The 12,089-nt window shown below is 36.6% G+C and overlaps 1 protein-coding gene across 6 annotated transcripts in view; it reads right to left on the bottom strand.

Annotated features, from left to right (window-relative positions):
• The window catches only part of LOC117981999 (cyclic nucleotide-gated channel alpha-3-like), a 153,814-nt gene that overhangs the window by 67,295 nt on the left and 74,430 nt on the right, over positions 1-12,089 (bottom strand). For 5 of the 6 annotated variants that reach the window (XM_069498301.1, XM_069498300.1, XM_069498303.1 and 2 more), the window contains exons 5-6: positions 6,414-6,548; positions 175-362 (exon numbers count right to left, since the gene is read on the bottom strand). In XM_069498301.1, coding sequence (XP_069354402.1) covers positions 175-362; positions 6,414-6,548 — 323 coding nt within the window. The remainder of the gene's footprint in view (positions 1-174; positions 363-6,413; positions 6,549-12,089) is intronic. The other variant, XM_069498305.1, reaches the window with a different exon arrangement.

Genomic DNA, 12,089 nt, shown 5'->3' with positions numbered 1-12,089 from the left:
GTCCGGCGCATACTTAAACGATAACTCGCTGCGTTTCTTTATTATACCGAAACAACATAATACTATTTCTATAGGAGGCAGCGTTAGTTAGCGTTACTTTTGCCGCATTGCGTTGCTACGCCGCAACGAGTTCATTGGCTCTTATTTACAATATCAACAGTTCTGCCAACTTACCATTTATCTCTTGGAAAGCGAATCTATACACGATGACCCAAAGGTTATAAAGGAAGGCGAGAGAGACGACCATGGACCAGTAGTAGCACAAGCGGCCAGCGGGGTCGAACACAAAGGACCAGTGCGGACCCGAGCGTAATCGCCCGCTGGTGTACGTCGACCGCCGGCGGAGACCTCCTCTGCTTCCACTACAAACAATAATATTTGTAAGTGCCGCTGTAATTTTGAGGCTTCGTCTATTTGTTGTTGCAAGACAATACCTATATTTTATGAGAATCATTTCAATTTTAAAAGTTATTTGTGTTTACTGGTGTAAGGCAACTTTATTTATTTATGCTAGCTACTACCCGCAGCTTTTCTCCTGAGGGAATTTCGAAATATCCTTGGAAGAGAAGTTTCCCTAGCGAGCTCCCCAGTGTTTTCCATACAAACGTAGTTTGACGTAGTCTGCGAGTAAACTACTTACCTACGTTTGTTTGGAACGCGCTACAAATAAACTCCTCTTAAGCTCTTATTTCTTGTCCTTGTATAAAGAGAACTTATGTGCTAGCTTTCAAGATCCAATGGTTTGCTCTGGGCCTTGATGGATCAAACAGAGTCAGGACATTTATTTTTTATTATTCAGATTTAAAACAAATTTAAAAAATCGCTACAAAACGCAATAAGTGTACCTAACTGATTTTCAATCTGGTTTGAAATCCTTCCGTTTGTATTGCAGCAACTACCTATGTCATATGAGACTGACTTTATTTTACCACGTGTATATTTACACTGTCTACCAATCCGCATATGGCCAGCGTGGTAGACTATGGCCAAAACCCTTCTCACTCTGAGTGGAGACCCGTGCTTTGTAGTGAGCCGGTGATGGGTTGATCATGATGATGATGATGATATTTACACTTGACCTTTTTAATAATCTTTCTTACTACTACTTTCTTTATTATTACTGCGAGACAGGCTTGCGCTAGACGACAATCATGTCCAGTAAAAAGCAATGATGAGGTCTAGGTTGGAACACGCTTGCCTAGATGCATATTAACTCTTGCTTTAAAAATATTTAGGTTATAAGTAGGTCAATCAATCAGCCTATTTGCGTCCACTGCTGGACATAGGCCTTCCCAAGAGCACGCCACCACACACGATCCTCCGCCTTCCTCATCCACCCACTAGGTATAAGTAGGTACATAGCAGGAATTTTATAATTGAGTCGAAACAGTGAATTTGATAACTTTCCCTTTATGAGTCTGCGTAGCGTGAGTGATAATAATTATCTCAACGTATAATATTGCGACCCCCATCTTCATTATGATGTTATTCATACATCACTTAAACTAGCGGCACGCTATGATGGCCGGTTTGACGTTTGTCCGCTCATGAAGTTCCGTATTAATTGATAACGACTTTGAAGGAAATAATTGTATTACTTTATTGACGATAGTGATGTGCAGAGATTCATAAATTTTATCGAATGTAGTTTTAGGTTTAGGACTCAAAATTTATTTATTAAATTGATTTCTTAAATGTATACAAGTGTAGAAAAATCAGTTTGCACCATTTAAGGGGTGAATGTACTTGTGAATATGAACAATTTTCACTATGTGGACAAACCTCTGAAATCGCAAAAAAATATCAATAAATTTTTAAAAATGGAATCTAATACGATCGTCACATAGGATCGCTGGCTAGCACAACTACTACCTCCGGCAAACTCGCGTCAATGCTCAATGCAAAACAAAGCAGTTTCGAATTGACGTTGCTTCGAAAAGTATAAACTGTCAGTGCAATGCGATTGTGATATAGTTTTGACCTGGCTTTGGATTTCAAATATTGATACTGCATTACTGTTGACCCTTGCTCGTTAATTTGGACTCTGTTCAAGCCCTTTGTTGTGGATTTCGTCGATATGACCGAACGTACGCAGAGAACTGTTCTAAATAGTCAGACACGTGAGTTCCTAATACGCCTTCGTAACTATTTCGATCGTGAAGCTCAAAATGGAGGGCCAATTTTACCTATAACGTCAGTGGTTGAACGCGTAGCTGATGCGCTTAATATTGGACAACGAACTGTTAGACGGATAACTAAAAAAAAATATGGCGAGACTGGCACAGAAGAAAATAAACTTCACACACCAAAAAAGAGAAAACGAGCAAAACCAGTCGTAGGCATCGATAGCTTTGATGCCGATGCTATCCGAAGACATGTTTACGGCTACTATTTACAGAAGGAGTATCCAACAAGAAAAAAGTTGGTGCATTCACTGAAGGAAGCTGGATTATTCTTCGGTGGGGAAAGTTCTTTAACGAAGATTTTGAAGACCATTGGATTTCGATACAAAAAATGTAACAAACGCAAAATATTGATGGAAAGATTTGATATAGCGATGGCAAGGTATACTTTTTTACGGCAAGTGAAAGAAATCAAAAATTGGCAAAATGTTGTGTTCTTGGATGAAACATGGCTTAATGCTAACCATACTGTAGGCCGTTCTTGGAACGATGACACAGCAGCATCTACTTCCAAAGTTCCTGTAGGAAAAGGATCGCGACTTATAATTTGTCACGCCGGAACCATCAACGGGTTTGTCGAAGGTTCTCTCATGGCTTTTGCGTCAAAAACCACTGGAGACTATCATGAAGACATGAATGGAGAAAAGTTTACTGAATGGTTTACCTCAATGTTGTGTAGCCTCCCTGAACCATCTATTATAATTATGGACAACGCCCCATACCACTCGATGCAAATTGACAAGCCACCTGCCCAATCCCAAAAGAAAGCTGATATCGTCGCATGGCTTCGTAAAAATGGCGTAGATGCAAACATGAATATGTTAAAAGCGGAATTAGTACGTCTTTTAAAAGAAAACAAACCAACCAAGATCCGATACGTCATTGACGAAATAGCATTAGAACATGGGCACAGAGTTATACGGTTACCGCCTTACCATTGTGAGTATAATGCGATTGAGTTGGTGTGGGCTCAAATTAAGGGATATGCTGCAAGACACAATACAGAACCCCCATTTACCACAAAAAAAATGCTAAAATTATTAGAAGAAGCTTGTGAACATGTGACTAAAGGAGACTGGGAAAAGGTTGTGAATAGAACTGTTAAATTAATAAGGGAAGATTATGAAAGAGATGTGAAAATAGATAATATTATAGAAAACGAACATATAATTATTAATGTATGTGATGATAGCAGTGACGACAGTGAAAATAGTAGTATGGACGAATCTGATTAATTATGGCCTTTTGTGGCACCTTTTTCGGTATCTTTTGTATTCATATGTTTCTTGTGTGCATATAAAGTATGTATATTCATTTTCGTTCAAATATTCAGTTCGTTCAAATAAATTAAATAAACATATACATTTTTGTTTTATTAAACCTATTTAATCAGGTACAAAAACAAAACTTAATTGTTTTTTGTTCGAGAATAAATTGACATTCCACATCACTATTGTAATGTGTCAAACCGGCCATCATAGCGTGCCGCTAGTGTAATAGGTAATAGGGACCATACGCAGTTGATCGTTCAACCAAATTTATGCCAATTGGATTGTATTACAGTTGATTCTGAATATTAACACCAATCAAAGGCGCCGTTAGTCCAAACAATGTACCTACTGTACCTAATTCGAGTGAGATAGGTAGGTACCCTATTAGTGATATGGAGACGACTAATATTGGTAATGCATTTATACCAGAAACTGGGACTTGTATTAAACAAATTGTGAATATCGCATGTACCTACTCCGTACTAATATTTTGAATGTAAAAGTTCACCTTTCATAATGAGAAGGATTTAAGCCATGACAGTAATTTTCTAAAATTTGCCGCCATTTCTCACTATCAGCTTTAACTAGATAGACTATCTATAAACTTTCAGCTTTTATCAAACATCTCAAAATTATATTGCTCTCGAGCAAACAATTATTCAGACTCAAATATTTACAATAACTGTTGGGAGTTAACAAGATGTACCTACTCGTATTATAATTACAGGTTTGTATAATTGAATATCACTCACGCTTACCCCCTGGGAGTAAGCCGCAAGGATATCAAGAGTGCTTCCAATTAATCCGGGACGGACGCCGGAAACCCTAGCCTGCGGCACTGGTAATAGTGTATTCATTATTATTGACTGACACAATTTCAATAACCGGAGTATTTGGGCAAAAACCAATGACTTCTTTTGGCAAAAACAGACTACGGACAGAGCGCTTATTAGTATAAGATTTTATACCTCACCAACGTTAATAGAATTCGAGCAACGCAACACAATAACGTTACGGCGATTACGCACTGCACTTCCGTTCTATCCGTCACTCCTGAGCATATCAGCGATTATCTACGTCTACTTTTCGTTTTGTCTAAATAATAAAAAATAAAAATAAAAATGTCATAAGCTACCATACCACAACCATACCAAACAAAAAGAAACTTTTTTTCACGGACTCGGATGAGTGCGTAACCGCTGTTAGTGTAACAGTGACTTAATTTTTTTTAATTTGAAGTCAATAACATCCATTTTAATTTCGCAACGTTTCTGCTTGGAGGCTGAAACACTGGCTGTAGATGTATGGAATAATTTGAGCTTTAAGCCGAGGCAGTTAAGGTCCAATTAAGTATCCAATTAAGGTACAGAATAAGGGGTCAACGTTTTGACCACTATCACTGCTTTTTCACCGAATCAGAGTAGGTATATACGAGTAATTATATGTTGGGGTGCAATTAGAGTATACAAGTTAATTAATATGTTGGGATGCCAAGCTATCTCCGTATTGAATAAATGATACCCGTCCACGTGGAATTAGTTTTTTTTTAATCCTGTACAAACTCATTGATTTTCCGAGACAAAAACCTATGACTATCTCCGAGTTGGAAGCTATCACTGTACCTACCTTTCGTCAAAATCGGTTAAAGAGATGCGCGACGAAAATCTAGCAGACAGGCACATTTATAGAAGAATTAATAAATTAACTTTAAATACTTTTATTTAGGAAAAATAGTATTATTCCTACCTCAGAAAAACGCTTCGTGACCCGCTACGAGCAGTGCTACAGGTGCGATTGAATTGCCCTTCTACGTGGGTAGAATAATGAACACAAGCCATAATAGTATCCCATTAATTTTAAATAATACCACAAACACTCGTATTTATGAAATTGTAATATATTACAAAATGCGCAATTTATATTTACCTGTGTCACGAGATAAAACGGTTTTTGTACCTAGGGATTTCCAAATGTAGTTACAATAATACATTCAGTGCACAAATTAATTTGAAACTATTGTGAACTAAATTTAATTCACTGGAACTAAACTACTGTATTCCAAAAGTTCACGCTTGATTAAATGTAGTATTGGTTCGAAGTAAAGTATGAAGACAATAGTTTGTTGTGGCTAGAACTTCAGTATTGCATTTTACAGCAATTGATACGGTCTTCGATTTGAGTTGAATATACTCTAAGGCAGGATGTACTTATTATTGTTGATAAGATATAAGATACCTATTATACATAAATTATGTCATAAGTACATTGATATTAAAAAAGTGAAATCAAATTATATACAATGAACCAAAAGCTTAATTTGCTATAATCCGCTGAAACAGGTCTAATCTGTATGGTGCAACATGCAGCATGCGAAATGCACCGCCCGCCCACTCACTGCTAAACATGCAGGAATAAGCAGCCACCAGGCAAGCAATACGCACCACCACACAAATCCCAAACACACTCGACGCACGTTTCGCCCTGACACCGGAGCATCCTCAGGAGATGTCCTTGGGATTTGTGTGGTGCTGCGTGGTGGTGGTGCGTATTGCTTGCCTGGTGGCTGCTTCTTCCTGCATGTTTAGCAGTGGAAGGGCGGGCGGTGCATTTCGCATGCTGCATGTTGCACCATACAGATTCGACCTGTTTCAGTGGATTATAGCAAATTAAGCTTTTGGTTCATTGTACATCATGGACTTCCGCAAAGTAACGCCTGCTTCTATAAAACAAAATCAAATTATGTACACTCAAACGCGTAGTGGTACAGTACATAAAAATTCTAACGATATCCCATACATACAAATCTGTTAGGGCATTTAGAAATTATGGTGGATAAAGAAACTCACATGCATACATACAAACGAACCCTGAAAATATTACACTCCTTTTTTGGGCAGTGGTGTATAATAATCTTATGTTTTCATAGACATTTTCGAAGATAAATTTAATATTCAATTACCTATCGGTGCCGTTGCAGTGCGGTGTAGCGAGGTGGTTATGGGAGTGATGTGGCGCGGGCGTGGCGGGCGTGTGCGGCGTGCTGCGCCACCCACTAAGGAGGGGCGCCTCTCCGCTAGCACCCAGCAATTTTAATCTAAGAAACAAAAATATTGTTATAAACAGCGGTTTCAGATTCGCGTTTTTTGCACGGGTAGGTACATTTTTACTTGTAAACTGGAGTTTTTGATAAAAATTCTTAAATCTTGAATAGGTAACTCAGAAATAATCAAGTTTCGGATATGGTATCATAATATTAACGATCTCCCTCTCGCAGAGGTCTTATTAGTGAGAGGTCCCGAGTTCGATTCCTGGCAGCGATTTGGAATTCCATAATTTCTTAATTTCTGGCCTGGTCTGGTAGGAGGCTTCGGCCGTGGCTAGTTACCACCCTACCGGCCATGCCGTGCAGCCAAGCGATTTCACGTTCTGGTACGATGCCGTGTAAAAACCAAAGGGGCATGGGTATATTAAAAGCTGCCATACACCTTCCGTTAGCCCGCTTCCATCTTAGACTGCGTCACTTGCCACCATTTGAGATGCTAACCTAACCTAACCCCTTTACAAGGAATGTATCTCACTTCCTGTCATTCTGTATTTGTATAGGTACGTGTGCACGCGTGCCTTCTATCAATACGCATCTCGTATGAACATGGACGCGCTTATTAACTCGCACAGTCTAGAATTCGAGAGTTGAAACACAATACCGTCAAAGTAAAATGGACCTTAAATCCTTAAATTGAAGGCAAAAATTCAATGCCACTGATTTTAATTTCGCAAGGTTTCCGCTTGGAGCCCTGTGCCCTGTTTATCAAACATTACAAGTCTACAAGCTACAAGTTACAAGTTACAAGAACTTTTTTACAAACTCTTGTAAATTATGTTTATCAAATAATTTCACAAGACTTGTAGGATTTTACAAGACTTGTAGAACTTGTATTTTTAATTTATAACACTTTATTTTTGCTAAATTGCAAAATAATTTTTCAACCGTAATAAATGACGATAAAATAGAAATTACGGTACTAATTAAATAACTAGTCAAGTTATTGTTAAAAATAATTTTATTTTTCAAATAATTTAATTTTGTGTTAAATAACCTATTTGTAAAACCTGTTGCTTCTTATTTTACTTACCTATCTACTTTTATTTATTCTATTTCGGTACACCAACAGAAAGTACCGACACAAAAAGTTTAAATTAAAAATATTACATTCTTTTTCATGAATTAAGGTTAGACTTAAAATTTGAAAAAAAGGATAGACTTTAAAAATTTTCGCTATTCGAATTACACTGCAAAAAATAGCGAAATCTGATTCGAAAGTTACAATTATTCTTCAAGTAAGTAATTCGTGACAAAAAAGATATTTTATTTGGCGCATTTACTGATAAATTATCTAAAGACCAAAAAATAGCAGAGTGGAAAGAGATACTATTGCTATGTCAGTCGCTTGGACTTGTATCTGCCGAAAAAGATTATGCCAGCATACTCGTATGTACATGAGACACGTTTTGGTCAAATTTAAAAAGAGCAGCATTGATAAGTTTAATAAAATTACACCTTCGAATTATTTTATAGTTATTTTACCTATTTACTACTACTTACTAGGTACTAGATAATTTAATTATTCTTTTATACAATATCATACTTGCATACAACTTGTAAAATAAATTAAGAGTCAACGGAGGCTCTCCAACTTTTTCGTTACAAGTTACAAGCTAAAAGTTACAAAGGCATTTTTGATGAACAAAACCACAAATACAAGTGTGAAAAACACTTGTATTACAAGTGATATTACTCGTAGCTTGTAGTTTACAAGTGTAGTTTTGATAAACGCATTCTTGTAAAAATGCAAAAATTTACAAGAGAAACGCTTGTAATACAAGACTTGTAACGTTTGATAAACAGGGCACTGGTTGTAGATGTGAAGACAAAGTGCAGCGTTAAAAAACAAGGCAGCTAAGATCCACTTTAATAATGCGAAAGTTTTTCGATACTCGAATACTATCAACGTTAGTGAGACATAAAATCTCGTACTAAGCGTACAGGCTCAGATGAATTATTCTAAATTAATCTAAGCGCGAAAAGCGCACGTGTAAGCGTGTAGGAACTTATGCCAAAACGAGCGTAAATATAAAATCATCCTAAACCTCGGTATCTAATGACTTAAATCTACAAAACTACCATAGATGATCATAGATCCCTCTTCCTGCATCGTTAATTACCGTAAAAAGAGATCGCAATCAGATCTGAAACAGCAATCGATAGAACAGAAAATACCTAACTGGTTTAGTACATACTACGTATCAGAGCACGGTAGGATTCCGTAGAGGCATGCTTATAAAAACCGTCTCACCGTGAATCAAAAAGTAAAATAATCAGAAACAAGGTTATTTCTGTGGCATTTTTTCTCTAGCACTCTGCTTATTTTTTAATATTTACTTATGAATGGTATCAAAAAATCGACATGATTTTGTTTAAAAATACATATTACTTGCTATCTTAGAATTATTCAATATAAGTCAACCTACCTAGTGCTGCAACCTCAATATAATATTTTATAATGCCTATTAATATTACCAGATATCGTATCACTCGACGAATACGCCAATAGTACATTACTGCACGAGACCGGAAAGTAAGCGTTTTCGGCCTAAAAGTAGGCCTAAAACCTAAAAGGCCTACAGAGTATGAAATGTGCATATTTCATATCATTTTTTTGAAAAAAAAATTGTCGACTCTTGCCTAATTTTCAGGAGGTACCCTGAAAAATCTTTGTTTTCAAAATCAAACGTCTATGTTGTAACAAGTTTCCACAACTGTGCAAACTTTCAACTTTATAGTTCTAATAGTTTTTTCTTAAGACATATCGATAGACTCAACAAAATTATAAGGATTCCTTGTTTTATTACGGAACTCTAATGAAAAGTTGCCTCAGATACTACGCTAATCATCATTAGTATAACCAAATGATCATAATGTCGATAGTTCGTGACATGCTTTCGTTACATGTCCTCTACAAAATGATTAACGCATATTTTGTTCGTTGTATTGTCTACGAGACTAAATTAGAGATACCTATTCTACGAAAAAATGCCATTCGGGAGTAAACTCAAAAGATTTGCAATTTTTATTGCACATTAGCAGTAATAAAATTTTGTCATGCATATGCATTGGACGTAGAGCGTATTGAGATTAGATTACCTAGTTTTGAGTACAGATTTTTACATTGACGCTGATGTGACACCTCTCGTACGTAAATTAAAAAAAAAATCGGCATTTAAAATTCCACGTTAACATTGGGTACGTAGGTACTATAAACCTATATCAAGCTTAGGATGTGTAAAGTTAATAATAAATGTTAAAAAAATGGAAATAAGTATAATCTAGTTAGCTATATAAAAGGAAAGGGTGACTGACTGACTGATGTATCAACGCACAGCTCATACTACTGAAAGGATCGGGCTGAAATTTGGCATGCAGATAGCTATTATGACGTAGGCATACGCTAAGAAAGGATTTTTGAAAATTTAATCCCTAAGGGGGTACCTAAAATAGGGATTTGAAATTTGTGTAATCCACGCGGACGAAATTGCGGGCATAAGCTAATCTTAATATAGCCATTACTTTCTTTACTACTTTGTTTAGTTCCGTTCTTACATCAAAGTACCTGTTATGGGCATGTTATGGGGTATTATTTTTCTCAAGGTGTTTAAACTGCGCCCTTTCATTTACTCGGCTGAGAGGTTAGAGAGTCTGTCTACTGTTTGTGGAGGGCAAGGACTCTCGCCTCAAGTAGACCCTAATCGGGTCGAGTAAATTTTTCTTTTTATCGATAAAAAGGTTGTCAGTAATTTTCAGAATAAAAAGTTGCTAATGTCCGTCCTCAAGATGTAAGCTATCGTCAAAAATGGTTAAACTGATGGGCCTTTAAAATCCCTTCGGAGCTCTTTGATTTCCCGGGACAAAAAGTATAGTAGTAAGTAATAGTATACGTTGCCTATGTCCATTGTCCATCCCTGGGATGCAAACTATCGTAAAAAAATCGTCATAATAGGTTAAACAGGAGTTAAGAATTAGCAGACAGATACACTTTCGCATTTATAATATCACTTAGTATGATATTTAAAATATTAGTATGAAGTATGGATAATGCATTCTGCCTACTTCAAATGGCTACAAGAAACTTGAAACTCAAAGACAAACATCATACTATTGTGATAGCTTTTCTAAAAAGTTCTCGAAACTTTTTCGAGAAGAATTTCGGCCACACTGGACGTAGGAAGCATCATTTTTGGAAGGCATTAATGTTCGAACAGTGCTATTTAAACTGCGTACTTCCATTAACTCGGCCTAAGATTGAAGTGTACGCCTTTTGTTTGTAGAAGAGAAGACAAGGGTCTTTCTCACGAGTGCGCCCTAATCATGAGTGTTGACTCAATCGCCTTTCACTTTTATCGATAAAAATATTCCCTCTAATTTTGTAAAGCAAACCCTATGGAAAAGCTTGACGAAAATACATTGAAAGAATTAATTACCTATACTTGAATCTTAAATCCTTATCCTACTTCATAACACATCAGAAAAATGTACATAATATTAGCGTCATTTACCACTACCAATATTATAAATGCGAAAATCCGTTTGTTTCTTGGTTTGTCTTTCAATCACGCTACAACGGACTAATGGATGGATGTGATTTTTGGCTTGGATATAGTTAAACACCTGGACACAAGCTACTTTTATCCCAAAAAATCAAAGAGTTCCTACGAAGTTCACGCTGAGAAGTCGCGGGCATCAACTAGTAGTTAATAAATCCAAAGCTTTAACTGTAGCGTATTATTATTGCGAAACTGAAAAATAACATATAAAAGCAAACCGATTTAGAGACGCACGATCTGCTACCATTAGCAATTGGTTTTCCGAACGCTTCCAGAGACCAAAGGCCGAAGAACCTCATTCGCTGTGAACTGTCGTACCGTGAAATGAGATATAAACCGCTCTGAAAATGTGATCCGTTCTATTGGGGCGATGTTGCCACGCTTGCTCATACTCATACCTATACCAATATTATCGCCTTAATATACCTCAAGGAAGAGGCTACATCACAAGATTTATTGGCGAATTGAAAAGTTCCGGGAATGTAAAATATTTTTAGCAAACGAAATATCTATTCGTAGAAGTCGAATAGAGCTTCTAAATCATTTTGTTACATATTGAAAATCTTATAATGAATCATGGTTAATTTAACTACCTTAATGTTTCTTTTGTTTTTATTCGGAAACAAGTTAGCCCTTGAGCCCTTAATCTCACCTGGTGGTAAGTGATGATGCAGTGCAAAGTGTGATGGAAGTGAGCTTGCTGGGAATCAAACCTAGGACCTCCCGTTTATGAAACGGCGCACATCTCTGCGACAGGGAGGTGGTAAAATATTAAATTAATTATTATTAAGTAGAGTGCATAAAGCTCTGAATTTTGTGCCTTAACGTGATCTAAATTCTACACAAGTTATGTGAATTATAATTAATTCTGCAATTTAATTATTAGAACGTGTTCTTTGTTAACCGATTAAAACCATATAAAACCTTTTTTAATCCCCGTAAAACCACATACAGACCATCACGATCTGATAATAAA

The sequence above is a fragment of the Maniola hyperantus genome, chromosome 4, assembly GCF_902806685.2.
Source record: "Maniola hyperantus chromosome 4, iAphHyp1.2, whole genome shotgun sequence".
In the NCBI taxonomy this organism is placed as follows: Eukaryota; Metazoa; Arthropoda; class Insecta; order Lepidoptera; family Nymphalidae; genus Maniola; species Maniola hyperantus.
This window is presented reverse-complemented; position numbering and strand designations above follow the sequence as displayed.